Consider the following 22,098-nt stretch of genomic DNA (forward strand, 5'->3'; position numbering starts at 1 on the left):
TCCAGGAAAATGCCCCTCAGCTGAAATGTGGAGGTAACTGGGGCAAAATGCCCTCTTGGTGCTGACTCAGAGGTCACGTTCTCAGTTTCTTTGTTGACACAGCGAGAGGCCTGCTCTCGGTGCTCCTGCTGCCTCCAGTTGCTGGTCTCCTTTGGAAATCTTTTCACCAGGGACGTCCTCCCTTGGGATTTGCTCTGCAGCTGCTGAGCCCAGCACCAAGTGGGTAAAATCTGGGTTTGCGGCCATCTCTGCGGGTTGGTGTCCCTAACTGGTCTGGGTCTTCAGGAGTAGCGCTGCAATGAGCCCGTGAGCCTTCCCCGTGAGCCTAACCCCATTTAAATGAACTGCCCTAACAGGCCAAATGAGCATCGTGTTGTGAAATTAGTTGTAGGTACAAGCAGGAAACATCCTCGCTGCCATCTGCACTTCCACACGTGGGGCTGAGGCACGCTGCGCTGTCCAAACCAGCCGTGTCCAAATCAGATGGGGCTTTCCAAGGGCCTCTTCCCAAATGCTAGCTTAGGTCCCTGGTGCTCATCCTGTCCAGGTGCTCATCGCTTGGGGCTTTTTTTTTTTATTTTTTTTTGGCAGCTCTGTTGAATGCACCTCTGTCCGAAGAACCCTGGCACAGGGTCTGTGCACTGCTGGGCGTGTGCCTGCTCGTTAGTCCTCTCTGCCCAAAATCGCTGTTTTTGGGGTTTAACTCCTCGGGAGCGGACAGTGCTCTGCTGTGAGCTCAGAGGCCGCTTCTGCTCCTGCCGAAAAGCCTTCGCTCAGCACCGGCTGAAATGCAGGGCCCGTTGGGGTGCAGCAGCGTGGCACTGGGGTGCCCCGGGAAGGATTTCGATGAGCTCAGCGGTTTTTCTTTCATAGCTGCGAGCTTCCCTGGCTTGTCCCCGTTCCACGCGCTGTGACTCCTGCTGGCTCGGCTCCTTGCTCAGCTGCTCCCACGCCAGCCCAGAAGTGGTTTTAGGGTCCCTGCGCCCATAACCCCGTGCTCTGCCTTCGCTGCGGCGGGGCTGCTTTGACTTCTCAGCGCCCGGCTTGCAGCGCTGCTGGGCCAAACGCACCGCGGACAATGGCGCGAGGCGAACCGCGCCGCTTCGGAACAGGAAGGAGACCTCGAATGGCTGCTCAGCCTGCCCGGATAAAGCTTTTGGGTGCCGGTGCTGCCTTCTGCCCCGAGCCGGCTTCTGCAGGTGAGCGTAAATCCTTACACCGCCGGTAACCACAGGCCCTCGCGCCCCGCGTAACGCTTCCGCCCAGCGCCGAGCTGAATGCGGGCAAGGAACCGGCGCTTGTCCACGGACCCGTGGGTGAATGCTGCTGAATTTGGGGTGGTGTTGCCCTCCCTGCTGCCGGCCTCGCTGGGAGCGTCCCAGCCCCTCCAGCTGGGGCAGGCCAGCAGCAAGAGGACCCTCCCCTGACGGCCCCCGGGGGCTGCGGCCCCTTTAAGGGCAGTAAGGGCGGAAGCGCCGCGCGGGGCGGGGCTCGGCGCCCTTCCGCCCTTCCCCGCCGCTCTCGCGAGATCCGCCGCTTCCGGCGCGCGGCCGGCCCTTTCCGCGGCGACCAGGCCAAGATGGTGGGTGTGGGCCGAGGGGCGGACGGTGCTATCCGCCGCCATCCTCCGCGGGGACGGCCTCGGGGGGGCTCGGGACGCTGCTACCGGACAGGGCGGACCCGGCCTCGTCTCCAGCGGGCGGGATGGCGCCGGGCCGGGCCTCCCAGAGCCTGTCGGGACCCGGATTCCCCGGGCTGGGCCTAGGGCCCGCCATGGCGGGGCAGGGGTGGGGGTGTGTGGGGAGGACCGGGGGGGGGAGGGGGGGCGGTGAGGGGGAGTTCCCGCGGCGCTGACCCCCGGCCCGTTCCCGGCTGCAGGCGGAGGTGGAGCAGAAGAAGAAGCGGACCTTCAGGAAGTTCACCTACAGGGGGGTGGACCTGGACCAGCTCCTCGACATGTCCTAGTGAGTGCGGGGCTGGGGGCGGGGGGGGGCTGCGGTGGGGTGTGGTGGCCGAGCTAACTGTCTGCCTGTCTGTCTGTCTGCCTGTCCGTCCGTCCAGCGAGCAGCTGATGCAGCTGTACAGCGCCCGCCAGCGCCGCCGCCTCAACCGGGGGCTGCGCCGCAAGCAGCACTCCCTGCTGAAGCGCCTGCGCAAGGCCAAGAAGGAGGCGCCGCCCATGGAGAAGCCCGAGGTGGTGAAGACCCACCTGCGGGACATGATCATCCTCCCCGAGATGGTGGGCAGCATGGTCGGCGTCTACAACGGCAAAACCTTCAACCAGGTGGAGATCAAGGTGAGCCTCGCTGCCACGTCCGTGCTCTGCTCTCCGGTCCTGGCCCAGCACCATAAACGTACCCGTTCGCTGCGTTACTCAGAACCTCACACGATTGTAGTCCTGCCCTGTGTTTGAGGGCGGTGGTGAGGTTCTGCTGGGGTTTCCCAGCGCGGCTTGGCCTGGAGGAGGGTCCCGGAGCAGCGTGCAGCACTTCTGGGGGTGTGCTGCTGAGAGGAGCCTCGTCTGAGCCTTGTCTGAGCCTCACAAGGCGTTGGTGCAGCTTCGAAGTAGTGAAATACCGTGGCTGCTGCACCCGGCCTGGTTCCCTGCCTGCCGTGTGGATGAAGGGGGCTGGGATGGAATAACCTGCCGCACCAGCGTACACCTTGCGTTTTCTCTGGGAGCCCCGTTCCCGGTGTTAAAGCCGAGCTAAAAACACCCAGGAAAGATCCCACAGCCCGTGCACTGGGGCAGAGGGAGCTCCTTGCCTCGCTCAGCTCCGATCCTGCTCCCAGCAGCGCCTTGGGCAGAGCCCGTTCCCCACGCGGCGTTTCCAGAGCTCTGCGCCACGCTGGGGCCAGAAGACCCGGCTGCGTTCGGGGCGTCCGCCAGCGCAGCGGGAGGAGGGTCGCGGCTGTGCCCTGCCCGCTGTGTGGGGTGGCTGGGGGGAGATGCGGCTCCGAGCGCGCTTGGGGGGACGCAGGTGGCGGTGGTGGCGGTGCTGTGCGCCCGGCCCAGGTCCTCGCCTCTAACGCCCGCCTCTGCTTCTCTTGCAGCCCGAGATGATCGGTCACTACCTGGGGGAGTTCTCCATCACCTACAAGCCGGTGAAGCACGGCCGGCCCGGTATTGGTGCCACCCATTCCTCCAGGTTCATTCCGCTGAAATAAATGAGACCTTCGGGGAACTTTTTCTAGGTGTAAATAAAGAAATTCCTCCCAGCTGCCTCCGCTCTGCCGGCGGCCTCGCGGAGGATGCGTCCTGCGCCTTCCCCTCCTGGTGCAGCTCCCGGCTGAGCAGCGAAGCCCCCCTGCCCCCGCTGTGCCGTGCTGCTTTCCTGAAAACTGTTTTTTACGCAATTCTCCGGCCCTATTTCTGCTAAATGCGCGGCGCCCACCGCTCTTTACGTGGGTTCATCAGATTAATGACGTTCCCTAGGTGCTGAGCAGTGGTGAATGAAATGTCACCCGCCTGGCTGTGGCGTTTCAGGCTGCGCTCGAACAGCCCCAGGAGCGCGGTGACGTGCAGGAGAAGCTCCGTGGGGGGGCCCCGGTGCTCCCCTGCCTCCTGCTTTTCCTCTCCCCTGTGGGAAAAGGGCAGAGGGCACGTCCCGGGCTGCTGGGAGCCGGGCTGATTTGCTTTTCCTCTTAAATTTGGGGTGCCAAAGGCTTTTGGCAGCCTGTCTCAAGGCAGCGCCGCTGTGGCGGCCGCTTCAGTGGGCGTTTTGTAAGCGGGGCGGGGAGGCAGCGCCGGGTCCCTGCGGGGCCTGGGGTGGGAGGCAGCTCCCCGGCCCTTCGGGAGGGGCCCGAGCCTGCCTGGTCCTGGGGGAAACAGGCAAGGAGGGCAGAAAGGGGGGGCTGGAGGTGGCTGGGGGCTGCTTGGGATGGGGACAGAGCAGGCGGCGGGGATGTGACCCCAGAGCTGGGGCCTTCCTTTTGTCTTCGGGCTGGGGTTACGTGCACGCAGAGGGACAGCCGGACAGAAGGACAGCCGGACGCTGATGGAACGGGCACCGGCAGCCGGGCAGGAGCAGGACCGGGGAGCGGCCGGGCCCTACTCCGTCCCCGCCGCCCCCCGCCAGCCCTCGCCCCTCTGCCGGCCGCTGCCCGGGGAGCGCTCGCGGGCGGCTCCCCCGCGGCGCAGCCCCCCGGGGGCTTCGTTCTCGCCGCCGTACCCGCGGCACCGGGCGCTCCCTGCTCCTGCTCCCCGCCGGCCCTGCCGCTCGGGGCGCCGGGGCTTGGGGCGTTGGTCGGGGGGAGGCTCAGCACCGGCCCCGCCGCTCGGCGCCTCGTGGCCGCCGGTGACAGCGGCACCGGCACCGGCAGCAGCACCGGCAGCGGGCAGAAGTGCCGCGGGCTCCTCCCGGTGTGCGGGGACCGAGCAGCCGCGGTTCTGCCCCGTAAGGCCTCGGCACCGCAGGGCTCGGAGCATCCCCGGGGGCAGGGCTGTGCCCCCACCCCCGGTGGGATCCGGAGCCCCCCCCTCCAGCACCGTGACACCTGCCCGGGGGACCCTGCCCAGGGGACGGGGGGGGGGGGGGGGCGCTTCAGCTCGTCCCCGCCGCTCGTCCGGAGCCGGGGCGGGTTGTGGGGTCCCCCCGGAGCCGCCCAGGACCCTTCGTCCTTGGGGAGGGGGCAGGCACCGGGCTGCGCACCCCCCGTGTTGGGCAGCTCCCGCCGGGGGGGGGGGGGGGGCGCGGGTCGGGGTCTCCCCGCCACCAGCCCCGCTCCCGGGCGCGGGGATCCCGCAGGGGTTGGGGTGGGCTGCGAAGGCCGGGGGGGGGGGGGCACATTTGGGGGGGGGGGGATGAGACCACCGTGGGGGTGTTGGGGTGTGCGTGTGCCTCCCGCGGGGGGCGGGGGGGGCTCGCTGGGCGCCTCCCCGGCTGCTGCCATCTAACGGCGGCGTGCGCTGGAAAATCCCGGCCCGGGGGGGGGGGGGGGCGCGGGGGCGGCGCAGCCGCGGCGGGCGCGGGGCCGGGATGCGGCTGGATGGGGCTGCGGGGGCTCCTCGCCCTGCTCCGCGCCGCCTTCTCCTCCGCCGGGGATGAGGTAGGGGGGGCACCTGCTACCGACCCCCCCCCCCCCCCCACACACACACCTCGGGGGGGGAGGGGGGGGCTCGGCTCCATCCCGGGGGGGGGTCTCGGAGCCGGGGGGGGGGCGGGGGGGGGGTGTCGGGGCTGCGGGGACAAAGCGCGGACAATGCCGCTTTCATCTCCCCCCCCCCCCCCCGCGGATAATTTGGGGGGGCACCGACCGGCTTCATCACCGGGCGGGGGGGGGTCTCAGCATCGCCCCCCCCCCCCCATATCTCCCAATATCAGCCCACGGAGCCCCACGATCGGCTCGCCCCCATCCCCAAACCTATCCCCCCCCCCCCAGGTCCCCCCCCCGCAATCCTACCCTTAAAATCCTCACCCTCAACCCCCCCCCCCCCCAAAAAAAAATCCCTGCCCCTCCCTGGGCGCCCTGCAGCCCCCAGCGCCCACCCCCAGCCCCTACGCGCTGGCTGGGTGGGGGTCCGGCCCTGGGGGGGTCCCTGCCCTGGGGGGGTCCCTGCCCTGGGGGGGTCCCTGCCCTGGGGTGTCTCCTGGGGGGGGGCACAAGGGGGGGGCAGAGCTCGGCGTTTGACGGTGACGTGTGTGCATGCAGCAGACGTGTGCGGGGGGGGTGCATGCGTGTGCACACGGGTGGGAGCATCCGGGGGGGGCGATGCTGTGCGTGGGCAGGGACACCCATGGGTGACCCCCCCCCCCCCCATGAGCCCCTGCCCCCCCCTATGCCCAAGGCCCCCCCTTGGAGCCGGGCAGGACGCAGCGTGCGAGGGGCAGGCCTGGCCCCCGGGGGGGTGTTTGCTGTGGCTGGGGGGGGGTCCCCTGGGCCGTGCTCGCAGCGCGGTCGATCAGCGGGTGACAACAGCGCGGTTTGGTTAACGTCCCGGGGGGGCTCGGCCGGGGGCCGCAGCTGCTGGGGGGCTCAGATGTGGCTTCTGCTGGGGGGGGGCGGCTGCTGCAGCGCTGGGGCGGCCGCGCTCCTGGCCCTGGGCATGGCAGGGCCGGGACCCCCCCCCTTGTATCCCCCACCCCGTGTCCTCTGGTGCTGCCGCTGGGCTGGAGGGTACAGGGGTAAAGGGGGGGGGTACGGGGGGGGTACAGGGGGGGGTACCCAGACTGCCGTGCCCGGCTCTGCCCAGGCCAAGGATGCGCGGCACGGTGAGCGGCACGGTGCCATGGGCAATGCGGGGCGGTGCTGTGTGGGGCGGTGCTGTGCAATGGACAATGCGCTGCAGTGCGGTGCTGTGCGGTGCTGTGCGGTGCTGTGTGGTGCTGTGCGGTGCGGCGTGGTGCTGTGCAGTGCAGTGCAATGGGCAGTGTGGTGCTGTGCAATGGACAATGCGCTGCAGTGCGGTGCTGTGCGGTGCTGGGCGGTGCTGTGCGGTGCGGCGTGGTGCTGTGCGGTGCAGTGCAATGGGCAGTGTGGTGCTGTGCGGTGCTGTGCGGTGCTGTGCGCCGCGCTGCTGCTTCCCCCCCCCCCCCCCCCAGCTTCAGCCTTCGCCGACCAGATCCTGGCCCCGAGCACCCCGGGGGCTGCGGGGGGGACACCGGATCCGATCCGGGGGTACGGCGGCTGCCGCGGTGCCGGGCGTGGGTTGTGGGAGCAGAGCCGCAGCCCCGGCCCCCCCCCCCCCCCCAGACTCTGCAGCCCCGGCCCCCCCCCCGGTGTCTAGACGCTTCGCAAATGCAGGTGCCGCCAGCCCCACCCCGCAGGCTGCAGATCTCCAGCGCCGCCGCCAGCGGCTGCACCCAGCCGGCGCTGCTGGGGGCCCTGTGAGTCCAGGGCACAGACCCCCCCCCCTCCCCACATCAACCCCCCCTTGTCACCCCCCCAGTCCCCCCCCAGCTGGAGCAGGAGCTGGGACGGAGGCCGGTGGGGTGCCCCCGCCCTGTGGCTGCACCGCCAGCCCCCCCCTATAGCTGGGGGGGTCCCACAGGACGCCCCCCCCCACCCCGCTAAGGAGCCGCAGTGACCCCCAGGCTGCTGCGGCCCCCAGCAGCTCCCCCACCCCCCCTGCTCCAAGCCAAAGCTGTCGCCGCAGAGCTGGGGGGGTGCCGGGGAGGGGCCGCCCCGTGCCTCAGTTTCCCCGCTGTGCGGTGGGGGCGGTGCCCGCAGCCCCGGCTCCCAGCCCACCCCAAATGCAGCAGGACTCGGCACCCCGGCACCGCACGAGGCCCCCCCCCAACCCCGTCCCTGCCTGCTGGGTGCTGGGGAGGGACCCTGGAACACCCCCCCCCCGGCACCACCCCATCATCGCCGGTCACTGTGGCAACGGGAGGCTGAGCTGGGCCCGCAGCCTCCGCTCCGCATCCCGCAGCTCCCACCCCGCAGCTCCCACCCCGCAGTTCTCACCCCATGCCCCGCGCCCATCCCGCAGCCACCAGGCACCGTTTTCCATCCCGCCTTGTCCCACCTGCAGCCCAGGTCTGGCAGCTGCTCCTGCCTCCATCCTCCCCCTGCCTCCATCCTCCCCCTGCCTCCATCCTCCCCCTGCCTCCATCCTCCCCCTGCCTCCATCCTCCCCCTGCCTCCATCCTCCCCCTGCCTCCATCCTCCCCCTGCCTCCATCCTCCTCTTTCCTCCTTCATCCTCCTGCTGCCCTCATCCTCGTGCCTCCCTCATCCTCCTCCCTCCATCATCCTGCCTCTCTCCACCTTCCTCCTTCATCTTCCTGCCTCCATCTTCCCCCTGCCTCCCTCATCCCCCCATCTCCATCATCCTCCTCCCTCCTTCATCCCCCTCCCTCCCTCATCCTCCTCCCTCCTTCATCCCCCTGCCTCCCACCCCCGTCCTTCATCCGTCTCCCCCATCCCCTGCCCTCTCTCCCTCTCCCCACACCCCGCAGCCCCACGCCCAGCCCTCCCTGGGGGTTATTTCCCTCCCCAGGGGTTATTTGCCCCCCCAGGGGAGGCGTGGGGGGGGTCTTTGGGGCCTTTGTCTCCCGGTGGGATCCAGGGCAGCCCCAACACAGCGTGAGCAGGGTGCTGTGGGGTCCCCAGCGGCTTGGGGTGGCTTTTGCTGGAGACAAGGGAGGGGTGGGAACCGTCGGGGGTGCCCTGGGGAGGGCGCAGGGTCCCAGGGGTGCCTCGGTGCAGAGCGGGACCCCCCCCAAAATGTGCTCCGTGGAGGCAGAGGGGTCCTGGGGTGCCGGCGAGCTGCGGTACTGGGGGGGGGGGGCTCCGGGTGGGGAAGGACAAAGGCTGGGATCGATCCCAGCCACGGCCCCGGGCAGCCGCCGGCCCTGGCCCCGCAGCGGGACCGATCCTGCCCCAGTGCTGCGGGCTTGCGGGGGGGGGGGACAAGTGTGTGTGTGGGGGTGCAATGGGATGGATCCTCCCCCCCCCCCCCCCCATTCACCCCCTGTTTGCACACCCCCTTTGCGCACCCCCGTGCACACCCGTGGTGCTGATGAAGGCGGCGTGGGGCTGCCGCCAGCCGGACCCATGGGGTGGGTGGCGGGGTGGGGGGGGCCCATCCCTGTCCCCATCCCCGTCCCCACCCCCGTCCCCATCCCCCCCGTACCCACTTGCACCGGGTGTGCCCCCCCAGCAGGTGCGAGGGGCATCCCCAGCAGGGCAGGAGGAGGCTGGGGGGGGCCCAGCGTGGCCAAAGGGGCACGGATGGAGCCCGGGGGGGGGGCACGGCGGGGCCGGGGGTGCCGCTTGCTGGGGGGCCCGGGGCTGGCGGTGCCGCGGGTGGGAACAAAGCGGGGAAATCGGCAGAAAAGGAGAAGACAAAAGAGAGACAAAGGGAGCGGCGAGCTGGAGCTGCTGCGAGGGTGGAAATCAGGCAGGGGCTTTCGGGGGGGGGGGGGGGGGGCCGGGCTGGGTCCTTGCGCTGGGGACGTCCCCTGTGGGGAGATGGGGGGGGGGCACCAGGGGGGGTGGACCCTGCCCCACGGCACCGGCTCCAACCCGGGCACCGCAGGTGCCGGGGGGGCCGGGATCAGGGAGCACCCCTGGGGTGCTGCCCCAGCCCATTTTCACTGTCCCCCCCCCACCCCCCCCGGGCCCCCCAGGCGCTGGAGGAGCTGAAGATGTCCGGCTCCATCGCCTCGTACGACCAGCTGGTGCGGCAGGTGGAGGCGCTGCGCAAGGAGAACACCCACCTGCGGCGGGAGCTGGAGGACAACTCCCACCACCTCTCCAAGCTGGAGAATGAGACCTCGGACATGAAGGTGAGCCTGGGGGGGGGGCTTCAAGGTGGGGGGGGGGAGCTGGGGGCACCTGCACCACGGGAAGGGGCCCGTCGGTGGCTCCCCTGCGCCTCCCTCGTGTCCTTTAGGAGGTCCTGAAGCACCTGCAGGGGAAGCTGGAGCAGGAGGCGCGGGTGATGGTGTCCTCGGGGCAGACGGAGGTGCTGGAGCAGCTGAAAGGTGATTGGGGGTGCGGGGGGGCTACGGGGGGCTTCGGGGGGTTGGGGGCAGGGGGCCGAGCTGGCCGTCACGCCGCCGTCGCCGTCCCCAGCCCTGCAGCTGGACATCAGCAGCCTCTACAACCTCAAGTTCCCCGAGGCGGCGGGGGCCGGGGAGGAGAGCCCGCGGCACGCGGCGCCCTGCAGGGACAGCGACAGCGTCGGGGACCTCGGCCGGGCCACCCTGCGGCTGCTGGAGGAGCTCGACCGGGAGAGGTGAGGGCCCCGGGGGGGGGGGTCTGGGGGGGGCGTAGGGCCGGCCAGGGGCTGGGGGGAGGCTGTCCCCGCTGACCGGGGCTGTGCCCCCCCTCCCCAGATGTTTTTTGCTGGGCGAGATCGAGAAGGAGGAGAAGGAGAAGGTGTGGTACTACGCCCAGCTGCAGAGCCTCTCCAAGCGCCTGGACGAGCTGCCCCACGTGGAGACGGTGCGTGGGGACCCCCCCCACCCAACCAGGGGGTGCAGGGGGGGGTCCTCCCCCCCGAAAAAAAATAAAAAAAATAAAAACAATCCCCCACCCTTTGCTCCTTCCCCCCCCCCGCAGTTCTCCATGCAGATGGACCTCATCCGGCAGCAGCTGGAGTTCGAGGCGCAGCACATCCGCGCGCTGATGGAGGAGCGCTTCGGGACGGCCGATGAGATGGTGCAGCGGGCCCAGGTGGGGGCCTGGCCTCCTCCTACCTCCTGTCCTGCACCCGGGGGGGGGGCTTCACAAACCCCTGCCCACCCCACCCTGCCCACCCCTGCTCCGGGCACCCTTGACCCAAGCCTTGTAAAATCCCCCCCATCCCCGCAGCCTTGCACCTAGCCCTGGGCATTGTTGCCCCAGCCCCACGCATCCTGGTCCTGAGCCCCACGCGCCCTTGCACCAGCCCTATACGTCCTTACACCAAGCCCATGCACCCTGACACCCGGCCCCACGCACCCTCGTGCCCCCTCGCACCCCGCTTTTTGCACCCTTGCCCCCCCAGCTCTGGGCTCTCACCCAGCCCCATGCCTGCCCTCGGGGTGCCGGGGGGGGATCCGGGGTGGGGGGGGGGTCCCGGCCCTCGCTGACCCCCGCTTTGCCCCCCCAGATCCGCGCCTCCCGGCTGGAGCAGATCGACAAGGAGCTCATGGAGGCGCAGGACAAGGTGCAGCAGCCGGAGCCGCAGGTAGCGGGGACGGGGCTGGGGGGGGTCCGCAGCGGGGTCCGGCCCCGGTTCCCCGGGGCTGGGCGCTGGGGGGGGGCTGGGCGCAGCCTCCCCACCATTGTCCCCGTCCCTGTCCCCATCGGCGGCCGTGCGAAGGCACAGGCAGGGCTTTGTGCGACTCGGGCACCGAAATGGGCAGTTGCCATGGAGACGAGAAGTAGGCCACGAGCGGCGGCGGCGGGCGCCCGCCGAGCTCCCGCAGCGTCTGCCAGCGGCCGAGCCGCCGGGGCGGGCACAGGCACCCCGCCACCGCCACCGCCCCTGGCCCCCACCGCCCCCATCCCTCCGTCAGCCTCCATCCCTCCTCCATCAGCCTCCATCAGCCTCCCTTCCTCCATCACCTTCATCCCTCCATCAGCCCCATCCCTCCATCAGCCCCATCCCTCCACCGCCCCCATCCCTCCGTCAGCCTCCATCCCTCCTCCATCAGCCTCCATCAGCCTCCCTTCCTCCATCACCTTCATCCCTCCATCAGCCCCATCCCTCCACCGCCCCCATCCCTCCATCAGCCCCATCCCACCACTGCCCCCAGTCCCACCACTGCCCCCAGTCCCTCCACCGCCCCATCCAGCCCCACTTGGACACCCCCCCCCCCATCGCCAGCCCCCGCCGCCCGCCCGCTCTCCTCGCCCACCCTTTTCCCCTCCCCGAGCCCCTTCTCGTGGCAGCGCTCCCCGCTCAGCCCCGATCCCAGCTCAGAAAATCCACCCGTGGCGCTGAAGAAGGTGCCGTGTCCTGGCAATGCTGCCGGATCTAACGGCACAATTCGGGTCCTGAAGAGCACCCAGCCCACAGGGAGGGTGGCACGGGTGGGTGGGGGCTGCGGGGGGGGTGAGGGCAGCGCTGAACCCCCCCCCTCACCCCCCCCGGCCTCTGCAGCTCTGCGGGAAGCTGCCGGGCACGGAGGGGGACGGCACCATGGAGATCCCGACCCACCCCGAGGACGGGGGCAGCAGCAAGGTGAGGGGCGGCCGTGCTGGGGGGAGCTGGGGGGGGGCCGTGGCAGCTCCTGACCTGACACCCCCCCCCCCCCATGCACACGCAGGTGGAGGTGGTCTTCTGGCTCCTGTCCATGCTGGCCACGCGGGACAAGGACGACATGTCCCGCACGCTGCTGGCCATGTCCAGCTCGCAGGAGAGCTGCCTGGCCATGCGCAAATCGGGCTGCCTGCCCCTGCTCATCCAGATCCTGCACGACACCGACCGCGAGCCGGGCCCCCCCGAGAGCCCCGCCGGCGCCAAGGACGCCCGCATGCGCGCCAACGCCGCCCTGCACAACATCGTCTTCTCGCAGCCCGACGAGGGGCAGGCCAAGAAGGAGATGCGGGTGCTGCACGTGCTGGAGCAGATCCGCTCCTACTCGGAGACCTGCTGGGACTGGCTGCAGATGCAGAGCAGGGACGGGGGCAAGGGGCCGGAGGGCAGCGCGGGTACGGGGCTGCGCGGGGCCGGATGGGGGTGGGTGCAGGTGTACGGGTGTGAACAGGCGTGTGGTGCACGCAGCCACACGTGTCGGTGTGTGCCGGGGGAGGAGGGGATGGAGGCGGCTGTCGGTGTGTGTCGGCCCCCCCCAGGCAGCCCCCCCCGGCTCACCCCTGCTCTCCCCGCAGCGCCGGTGCCCATCGAGCCCCAGATCTGCCAGGCCACCTGTGCCATCATGAAGCTGTCCTTCGACGAGGAGTACCGGCGGGCCATGAACGAGCTGGGTGAGCGCGGGGCGGGACGGGGGTAAAAGCAGCAGTGCTGGGGAGGGGGGAGTCCGGGGGGGGGGGCTGGCTTGGCTCACCCCGTGTCCCATCCATCCCCCAGGCGGGCTGCAGGCGGTGGCCGAGCTGCTGCAGGTGGACTACGAGATGCACAAGATGACGAGCGACCCCCTGAACCTGGCGCTGCGGCGCTACGCGGGCATGGCGCTCACCAACCTCACCTTCGGGGACGTGGTCAACAAGGTCTGCGGGGGGGCAGCGGGGCGGGGAGTGGGGCCGGGGCAGCATGGCACTCACCGCGCTCATCCTCACCGCAGGCAACGCTCTGCGCCCGCCGGGGCTGCATGGAGGCCATCGTGGCCCAGCTGGCCTCCGACAGCGAGGAGCTGCACCAGGTGGGTGCCGCCGGCGGGGACGCCTCGGGGCACGGGGATGGTGCCCACTCTGGGGATGGTGCCCATGCCCACGGACCCCGCTCTGCCCTCCCAGGTGGTCTCGAGCATCCTGAGGAACCTCTCCTGGAGGGCCGACATCAACAGCAAGAAGGTGCTGCGGGAGGTGGGCAGCGTGGCGGGGCTGACGCAGTGCGCGCTGCACGCGGCCAAGGTGAGAAGCGGCACGGGTGGGAGCGGGCACCGCGGCACGGCCGGGGCTGACGCCGCCTCCCCGGGCAGGAGTCCACGCTGAAGAGCGTCCTGAGCGCGCTCTGGAACCTGTCGGCGCACAGCACGGAGAACAAAGCCGCCATCTGCGGGGTGGAGGGGGCCCTGGGCTTCCTGGTGAGCACCCTCACCTACAAGTGCCAGAGCAACTCGCTGGCCATCATCGAGAGCGGCGGCGGCATCCTCCGCAACGTCTCCAGCCTCATCGCCACGCGGGAGGACTACAGGTGAGGGGCCGGGAGGGAGGCACGGGGTGGGATGGGGGGGGTCACGCTCACCGTCCTGATATCCGGAACCCCCATCCCACAGGCAGGTGCTCCGGGACCACAACTGCCTGCAGACGCTGCTGCAGCACCTGCGCTCGCACAGCCTCACCATCGTCAGCAACGCCTGCGGCACGCTCTGGAACCTGTCCGCCCGCAGCCCCCGCGACCAGGAGCTGCTGTGGGACCTGGGGGCGGTCAGCATGCTGCGCAACCTCATCCACTCCAAGCACAAGATGATCGCCATGGGCAGCGCGGCCGCCCTCCGCAACCTGCTCACCAACCGGCCCCCCAAGTACAAGGACGCCGCCGTCGTCTCGCCGGGCTCCTGCATGCCGTCCCTCTACATGCGCAAGCAGAAGGCCCTGGAGGCCGAGCTGGATGCCAAGCACCTGGCTGAGACCTTCGACACCATGGAGAAGCAGAGCCTGAAGAGCCAGAGCGCGAAGAAGCCGATGCGGCACATGGAGAGCCTGGTGAAGGACTACGCCTCCGATTCCGGCTGCTTTGACGATGATGAGGTGCCCAACATCTCCACCGGCGTGGAGACGGCCAGCGCCTCCGTGCTCTCCATGTTCCTGGGCTCCTCCTTCCTCCAAGGGCAGGCGCTGCCCCGGGCTTTGGCGCAGAGGCGCTGCCCGGAGCCAGAGAAGGACGACAGCGGCAAGCCGGCCGAGCCCAAGAAGCTGCCGCTGCCGGAGGACGACGTCTCGCTGGCCGCCGAGAAGCTGGCCAACAAGATCTCCAGCACGGTGGCCAAGATCGACAAGCTGGTGGAAGACATCTCCACCATGCACACGTCGTCGGACGACAGCTTCAGCCTCAGCTCCGAGGACCACTGCCTGGACTGGCAGTACGGCCCCGAGGAGGCGCAGGAGGCGCGGGCCCAATCCTGCTCGCCCTGCCGCCTCTCCGACACCAGCGGCTTCGCCAAGCGCGAGAGCCTGAGCCGGGCACGCGCGCTGCTGCGGCTGAAGACGGCGTACACCAGCCTGTCCAACGACAGCCTCAACAGCGGCAGCACCAGCGACGGCTACTGCACCAAGGAGCACATGAAGCCCTGCACCAGGGCATCCTTCCTGGACTACCGGGACGAGCTGCAGCGCTACCAGAAGCGGCCCAGCAGGCTCGACCTCAAGAGCATCCTGGGCGGCAAGCCCGAGCCCCCTGCGCTCAAGGCTGAGACGGATAAGCCCGAGCAGAGGGAGCTGCCCGAACGGGGCAAGAAGACGGTGACTTTCCCCAGCCCCAAGGCGCTGGACAGGGAGCCAGAGAGGAAGAAGGAAGCGGGCAGCAAGCTCTCCCCCGACCCGCAGGTCCACACCATCAAGCTCTCGCCCTCGTACCAGCACGTGCCCCTGCTCGAGAGCCTGGCCAAGAGCAGCTCGGCTGCTGGCCACCACTCCTCGCTCCTGGGCCGAAAGCAAGCCTGGCTGCCGCCCGCGCTCCTGCAGACAGCCGAGACCCTCAGCAAGATCCCCGAGAAGCTGTCGGCCCAGCCGCCGGCCGCGGCGGAGCAGGAGTCGGTGCAGAAGTACTCGGTGGAGGACACCCCCATCTGCTTCTCCCGCTGCAGCTCCCTCTCCTCCCTCTCCTCGGCCGACAACGTGCTGGACGGGCAGAGCCACAGCGAGAATGACCTCGACAGCGACTCCTCGCTGGAGATCCTGGAGATGGAGGATGGGGACGGGGAAGCTGAGGATGAGAGGCAGGAGAAGGAGAAGGCAGATCTGGGTCCGGCCGCGGCAGTGGGGATGTCCCAGCCCATCACCATCCCCTTCCCGAAAAGAGACAAGGTCTTCCTGCGGGAGTCGTCCCCCTCGCGCCAGGAGGACCACACGCCCTCCAGCTCCTCGGAGAACTACATCCAGGAGACGCCGCTGGTCATGAGCCGCTGCAGCTCCGTCAGCTCCCTGGGCAGCTTCGAGAGCCCGTCCATCGCCAGCTCCATCCAGAGCGACCCCTGCAGCGAGATGATCAGCGGCACCATCAGTCCCAGCGAGCTGCCCGACAGCCCCGGGCAGACCATGCCGCCCAGCCGCAGCAAGACGCCGCTCTTCGAGCTGGGCTGCCAGCCGGAGAAAGAGACCAGCCAGTTCAACATCCAGTGGGAGAACAACGTCAAGAAGTTCATGGAGATCACCGACTTCAAGGAGCGCTTCCAGCTGCCCCAGGACCTGGACTCCATGGTCTATTTCACAGTGGAGAAACCCAACGAGAACTTCTCCTGCGCCTCCAGCCTGAGCGCCCTGCCCCTCCACGAGCACTACGTGCAGAAGGACGTGGAGCTCAAGCTGATGCCCACCTTCCCGGAGAAGAACAGCCTGAACTTCGTGGCGCACGAGAAGCGGGAGGAGCGGCGGGAGGAGCGCTACCTGGAGGGCAGGCGGCGGGCCGAGCGCCCCGAGCCCGCTTCCGACGACGACATCGAGATCCTGAAGGAGTGCATCAACTCCGCCATGCCCTCCCGCTTCCGCAAGGTGAAGACCTCCCTGCTCTCCAGCCAGGTCCTGCACCCGCAGACCAAGAAGCCCGTCCACGTCCCCGTCTACATGCTGGTGCCCGCCCCAACCCACCCGGCCGTCCCCAAGCACCTGCGTGCCTCCACCCGGGACCTCTACAAGGACGACGACTCCTTCACCGACTCGGCGGAAGGGACCCCCGTCAACTTCTCCAGCGCCGCCTCGCTGAGCGACGAGACCCTGCGCTGCCCCAAGGAGGAGGCTGAGCCTCCCCGGGGCACGGGGAGGAGGCGAGAGGCCGGGGCCGTGGCCTCGCCAGCCCGCAGATCCACCTCGGGCAGCTCGGCGCCCACCCGGGCGAGCTCAGCCTGCAAGGGCAGAGCGGGCTCAAGCAGGACCGGCCCCGTGCAGCCGAGCAGAGGCCAAGGTGTGGAGGGGAAGCGGGGCCAGCCTCCACCCAGGACGGAGCTGGAGGTGGAGAGGAGCAGCAGCCCCAGTGCCCGGCCCCGCAGCCTGCCCGGGAGGAAGGATGCGCCACGGGAGGACGGGGACCGTGGCGGGGTGGCCTTCCAGTCGCTGTGCCACACCACGCCGACAGAGGAGGCCGTCTACTGCTTCTATGAGCACGACTCAGACGAGCCCCAGGCGGGCAGGGAGGTGCCTGGCAGCAGAACCCAGCCCAGCCGGGCACCCCGCAGGGAGCGCTGCGGCGGCTCCGTGCCCAGGAAGGAGCCCGAGCCCGGCGCCCGGCTGGCCAAGGCGAAGGCCAAGCTGCAGAACAACCTGATCGCCGACGAGACGCCGCCGTGCTACTCGCTCAGCTCCTCCATGAGCTCCCTGAGCGACGCCAACCCCTCCGAAGGCGAGGAACGAGGCCAGCCCTGCGGCACGGCCCCCCGGCAGCGCCCTGCAGTGGCAGCGGGCAGGGTGCGGGGCAGCTCCCCCAGCCTCAACTCGGAGGACGACCTGCTGCAGAAGTGCATCGGCTCGGCCATGCCGAAGCGCCGGCGGCCCTCGGCGCGCCGGAGGACGGCGGAGCGCAAGCTGAAGCTGAAGGGCAGCAGCGGGAGGGAGCGCAAGGCGGAGGCCAGGCATCGCCCCGAGGATGGGGGCTCGGATGGGGGCTCGGACCTGGACAGCGTGGAGTGGGAGGCCATCCAGGAGGGTGCCAACTCCATCGTCACCTGGCTGCACCAGGCTGCGGCGTCGCTGTCGCGGGAGCCATCCTCGGAGTCTGACTCCATCCTCTCCTTCGTCTCGGGGCTCTCGGTCGGGTCCACACTGCAGCTCTCTCTGGACAGGACGGAGAAGAAACGGGCCGGGAGTGCGGCCGGACGGGAAGCGGAGAGGAGGGAGCACGCCAAGAGCTGCGGGGAGGGGAAGAAGGCTCCGGGCGCGCGTCCCGTGGGCAGCGGCAGTGCCAGGGTGGAGAGGAGCTCGGCCCCGACAAAGCCTGTGCCCAACCTGCCCGTGGTCTTCCGCGGCAGGACCGTGATCTACATGCCCAGCCTGGCCAAGGACGCCCCCAGCCCACGCGCCACCCCGAAAAAAGCCCCCGCGGCCAAGCCCCAGGCGCCGGCAGCCAAGAACCTGACCCTGAGCCAGCAGCGCTCGCGCAGCCTGCACCGGCTGGGGAAGCCACCCGAAACGGGGGACCTGGCGCTGCCCAAGCGCAGCACCACGCCGCCCGCCCGCATCGGCAAGGGGCCGCCCTCCTCGGGCTCGTCCCGCACCTCCACCCCTTCACAGCACGCCCCCAAGAAGCTGCCGTCGCCCTCCCAGCTCGCCAAGCAGGGCCCCTCGCTGGCGGGCAAGGCAGGCGGCTCGCCCTCCCCGCCCGGCCCCCCCAGCAAAGCCCCAGCCCCCAAATCCGCAGCCCCCAAGCAGCACAAGACACAGAAGTCGCCCGTCCGCATCCCCTTCATGCAGAAGCCCAGCAAGAAGGTGCTGCCGAGCCGCGCGGCCATGCCGGTGCTGGAGGAGCAGGAGGGCAGCAGCAAGGCCAAGGGCGGGGGGCCGGGGGGGCCGGGGGGCGGCCGGCTCAACCTGGTGCGGATGTCGTCCGCCCGCTCCAGCGGCAGCGACTCGGACCGCTCCGGCTTCCTGCGGCAGCTCACCTTCATCAAGGAGTCCTCCAGCCTGCTGCTGCGGCACCGTGCCGAGCTCTCCCCGGCCGCCTCGGTGGCCTCACTGGCCCGCGGCGCGTCCCCGCAGCGCAGCCGGGCCGCCCTCCCCGCCGTCTTCCTCTGCTCGTCCCGCTGCGAGGAGCTGAAGGCGGCCAAGCCGGCGGCACCCGGACCGCGACCGCAGGTCCCCAGGGCGCAGCCCGGCTGCAAAGCCCCCCCCGCGCCCAAGCCCCCGCGCAGGACCAGCTCCGAGAGCCCGTCGCGGCTGCCGGTGAAGACGGGCGTCCCCGAACCCTTCAAGAGGTACTCGTCCTCGCCCAACATCAGCGTGGCGCGCAGGACCGGCAGCCCGTCCTCCGTCCTCTCCGCCTGCTCCGAGGCCTCGGCGCGGCGGCGGAAGCCCAGCGAGGTGCCCGGGGGGACGGCAGAGAAGCCGCCGATGATGATGATGAAGGGCACCTGGCGCCGCATCCGGGACGAGGACATCCCGCACATCCTCAAGAGCACGCTGCCGTCCTCCGCCCTGCCGCTGGTGAGCGCCGCGGAGGAGCAGCGCCCCGGCCCCAGGAAGACCAGCGACGCCGTGGTGCAGACCGAGGACTTCTCCACCACCAAGACCAACTCCAGCACCTCGCCCACGCTGGAGAGCCGCGAGGGGCCCCAGCGCGCCCGAGATGGCGAAGCCCCGGCCCCCGCCAAGGCCACCGTGCCCATCTCCTTCGGCCACGAGGCGCCGGCTGGGACCTTCCCCGCCAGCCGGCACGGTTCCCCGAGCCGCGCCGCCCGCGTCACCCCCTTCAACTACGTCCCCAGCCCCATGGTGGTGACGGCGGTGGCCGACAAGGCGGTGGAGAAGATCCAGGCGTAGGCAGCCGCTGCAGGTGGAGCCTCGGCACGGTCCCATGCCGGGGCAGGATGGACCCCGTGGAGCCGCAGCGCCGACACCCACCCATGGGTGCTGCTGCCCGTGGGGACGGAGACGTGGGACAAGTGGAGAGCAGCGAGCGTCACCCCGACCCTCCCAGCTGCGGGTTTATTTCAATGCAGCCCCACGGGATCCCCTGCTGAAGACCTGGCAAAGCCTGGGGGAACCCATGGGTGGGTGGGGGGGCCGGGGCTGATGGCTGCACTCAGGCGCTTCTCGGTGCTGTCTCCTCCTGCCAACAAGTTCCCGGCGTGCTGCAGCCCCAGGGTGAGCGGGGGCCGCGTCCCCCACCCCGCACACGCACCCCGGGAGCACACCAAGCCAAGCCTTAATGCCAGGCCCCCGCTGCACGCTTGCGCTCGCACACCAGCACCGGCTCTGCCAGGCATCGCAGCGCCTTTATTGCCGGGGACGGGGATGTCCGCCCCCGCAGGGACACTGCCGGGGCAACGCAGGGACAGACGGGGCTGGGACACCATTTGTGCTGCTTGAGGCTGCTAATTAGGGTGCCGGCTGATTGCTATCGGGCGACGCACAGCTGTGGTGCTGGCGGGGGTTGTGGCGATGCGGTGGGTGGCGGCAGGGGACGCGGTGCAGGAGCTGGTGCTGGCGATGGTCAGGGCTGGGCGCTTGTTGTGGTCCCGGCTGGCTCGTCCTGGGGGGTTCCTGGGGTCCTGTCACCAGGCTGGGGGGTGCCCTGGGAGGGGACGGGGTGCTGAGGCGGCACTGGGACACCCAGCCCCGAGGGAAGGGTCTGGACCCCCCCCTGCAGCCCCCAGCCCCCCGGTGCGGCTGGCAGCGAGGAGCCCGCGCGTCCCCGCGGCCGTGGACACGAGTCCATCCAGGACTGGATTACGCCCACGAGCAGGGGTCTGCTGGCCCCAAAGCACCGGGGACGCCCATGTCCCGCTGCCAGCCCGCCCCATGCACCCAGGGGTGGGCTGTGGCAAGCCCCCCCCCCCCCCCCCAGTCTGGGTACCCCCGAGCCCCCCAAGGTGCCCCCAGGCCTCCCACCCCACTGCCCACTCATGCCTTTGGACGGGGTGCCTTTGGACGGGGGGGGTGCCTTTGGCCCTGGGTACCAGCAAGATGTGGGGTCCCATGGGGGTCCCTGGCCCACAAGGACAGGAGAGAGGGCTGCGGGGCCACATGTAGGGCTCTCAGGGATGGACACAGGGGGCGTGGGGGCCACATGGGGTCTACAATGAAAGGCACTGAGAAGGGCTGCAATAGGGGCGTGGGGACGGGCAGCAGGGCCGCAGGAACAAGCACCCACAGACATGGGAGAAAACGGGGGGGCCACAGTCCCCGGGGACACCCCGTCCGCCCCCGACTGCCATCACCATGCGCAGCACCCCCGTGCGGGGACGCCAGCACCACCCCACGGCTCCGGGTTCAAGTGCCACCGCCCCGGCCCCGCTCTCCCCCGTCCGCCCCGTGCGCGCCCCTCGGCTTCGTCCCCGCGTGCGCAGAATCGCGCCGGGTTTGCGGTGTTCCCCCCCCCCCCCCCCCGCTGTATGTATGTACCAAGGATGTTATTTTACCAGGACTCTCCGGACAGTATTAAAAATGAAATCAAACCCGTGTCGATGGCGAGGGCAGCTCCGGCCGTGCCGCGCAGCCCCGGCGCAGCGTCCGCTGGATCCACTTCTTGTGGCCCACCGCCGAGGTGGCCACCGGCGGCTTGAGGGGGTCGCCGGGGCGGGGGCCGCTGAAGGACATCACCCCGGCCACCGCCGCCGGCTGTCCGCACACCAAGGGGCTCCCGGAGTCACCCTGGGTGGAGGTGGCGGTGGGGGCCTGGCCTCCCGCAGACCCCCGGGCACCGAGGGGGTGACGCTTGGCGTCCCCTCGCCCCCCGCACAAAGCCCCCCCAGCCCCTCACCTTGGTGGGAGCGGCGCCGCGGTGTCGGCCCTGGAAGCAGATCATGGTGGGGGCGATGCCGCCGTGCCAGAAGCGGCTGTTGTTGCACATCCTCGCGTCCAGCACCGCCACCTCCAGCTCCTGCAGCGCGGCCTCCGGCTCCCTGCGCCCGCCCCAGCCCGCCAGGCTGCACGCCGTGCCGGCCGCCGGCTCCCGCCGCAGCAGCGCGATGGGGCGCCGCGTCCTGCTCCGTGCCACCGTCCCCGACAGCTGCGGGCAGCGTCGGCGCCGGGTCACCCACCGGCTGGGGGGGGGGCTGGGGGGGGGGAGGTAGCAAAGCCAGCGCAGCACCCATGGGTGCGCGGAGACGTCACCGAGATGTGAAAGTGCTCCGAGGTGAGGAAAGGAAATGGCACCCAGCGCGGCGCAGCGTGACAGCCCCGCCGCCGGCGGTGCTTCCCGGCACCAACCGTCCCGCGGGGACCCTCCCCAGCCCCGCAGCTGCCCCGCGGCCGGCGCGAAGCCCACCTGGAGCAGGAGGAGGTCGTTCTCCATCGTCTTACGGTTGTAGTCGGGGTGGGGGCAGGCTGCCCGGATGGCGAAGCTCTGCGTGGCCGCCCCGTGGTCCCAGAGGTGATGCAGCCCCACCACCACCTTCCCGGGGCCCTGGAGCCTGTGGAACCCACGGGACGTCCACGCGGGTGTCCCGACAACCCCCCGTCCCCCCCCCGTCCCCGCAGCGGGGCAGGATGCGGCCGCTCCCCGCTCACCTCTTTGGGATGCAGTGCGCGGCCGTCAGCACCCAGCGCCGGTTCAGCAGGGCTCCCCCGCAGGCGTGGACGCCCCCAAACTGCACCGACACCATGTAGGGCCGGGAGTGGGGTTTGGCCTCGCGCCCCCCGATGATCCCCAGCCGTGACCGGCCCCGGGCTGACGGGGGAAGGAGAGCTCCCAGTGCTGCCGCTGGGGAGCGGGGATGGCCGCTCTGCTTCTCCACCGATCCCTGTGGCGATGAGACCCCGCTGGCCCCCCCGGCCCCCCCGTGGTGCTCACCCAGCCCGCCCGAGGGCAGGGGCAGCAGCAGCAGCAGCAGCCCCAGGCTCGCCCTCGCCTCCATGCTGCTCCCTCGGGCTCCCCGTGCTCGCGGCAGAGGCGACGCGAGGCTCAGGTGCGCGGTGCTGAGCCGGGGCAGAGGAGGGCTCTGATGATGTGCGAGGTGGGAGCACGGGCCCCCTGCTCTCACAGGAAGGGGAGAAGCAGAGCGAGCGCCTGAAGGTGTGAAAAAAACACCCGCAGAGACGCAGCCCCAACCGTCCCATGGAGACAGCGGCACTGAGCCGCCCCCGTGCACCACCACCTCGCACCCCGAGCCCCCGGGGTGCCGGCGCCCCTGCTGCCACCCTGCCCCAGCAGCCCCGTCCCCGTCCCTGC

At 70.5% G+C, this 22,098-nt stretch overlaps 3 protein-coding genes across 7 annotated transcripts; 2 read left to right on the plus strand and 1 right to left on the minus strand.

Annotated features, from left to right (window-relative positions):
* The first annotated feature begins 1,333 nt into the window (after positions 1 to 1,333).
* On the plus strand, positions 1,334 to 3,219 carry RPS15 (ribosomal protein S15). Its single transcript, XM_083811078.1, has 4 exons — positions 1,334 to 1,582; positions 1,879 to 1,964; positions 2,062 to 2,296; positions 3,055 to 3,219. Exons 1-4 carry the CDS (start codon positions 1,580 to 1,582, stop codon positions 3,166 to 3,168), a joined length of 438 nt encoding a protein of 145 aa, XP_083667204.1. The 5' UTR covers positions 1,334 to 1,579; the 3' UTR covers positions 3,169 to 3,219.
* A 1,719-nt stretch (positions 3,220 to 4,938) lies between these two features.
* On the plus strand, positions 4,939 to 20,383 carry APC2 (APC regulator of WNT signaling pathway 2). 2 transcript variants are annotated; one of them, XM_083811079.1, is made up of 15 exons: positions 4,939 to 5,049; positions 9,074 to 9,232; positions 9,340 to 9,430; positions 9,522 to 9,684; positions 9,785 to 9,893; positions 10,011 to 10,124; positions 10,543 to 10,620; positions 11,539 to 11,619; positions 11,705 to 12,115; positions 12,269 to 12,365; positions 12,469 to 12,608; positions 12,683 to 12,760; positions 12,855 to 12,971; positions 13,040 to 13,254; positions 13,337 to 20,383. In XM_083811079.1, exons 1-15 carry the CDS (start codon positions 4,990 to 4,992, stop codon positions 18,744 to 18,746), a joined length of 7,323 nt encoding a protein of 2,440 aa, XP_083667205.1. In that variant the 5' UTR covers positions 4,939 to 4,989; the 3' UTR covers positions 18,747 to 20,383. The 2 variants fall into 2 exon arrangements, with proteins under 2 accessions (XP_083667205.1, XP_083667206.1); XM_083811080.1 differs by having other exon boundaries at positions 11,705 to 12,089; positions 12,270 to 12,365.
* GZMM (granzyme M) lies at positions 19,348 to 21,999 on the minus strand. Of its 4 annotated transcripts, XM_083811083.1 has the most exons (6): positions 21,721 to 21,999; positions 21,438 to 21,597; positions 21,196 to 21,340; positions 20,689 to 20,937; positions 20,385 to 20,579; positions 19,359 to 19,500 (listed from the first exon to the last, which is right to left on the minus strand). In XM_083811083.1, exons 1-6 carry the CDS (start codon positions 21,782 to 21,784, stop codon positions 19,420 to 19,422), a joined length of 894 nt encoding a protein of 297 aa, XP_083667209.1. In that variant the 5' UTR covers positions 21,785 to 21,999; the 3' UTR covers positions 19,359 to 19,419. The 4 variants fall into 4 exon arrangements, with proteins under 4 accessions (XP_083667208.1, XP_083667209.1, XP_083667207.1 ...); XM_083811082.1 differs by having other exon boundaries at positions 19,348 to 19,488; positions 21,438 to 21,999; XM_083811081.1 differs by having other exon boundaries at positions 21,438 to 21,999.
* Positions 22,000 to 22,098: the final 99 nt, after the last annotated feature.

Source organism: Anser anser (genome assembly GCF_964211835.1).
Source record: "Anser anser genome assembly, chromosome: 25".
Taxonomy (NCBI): domain Eukaryota; kingdom Metazoa; phylum Chordata; class Aves; order Anseriformes; family Anatidae; genus Anser; species Anser anser.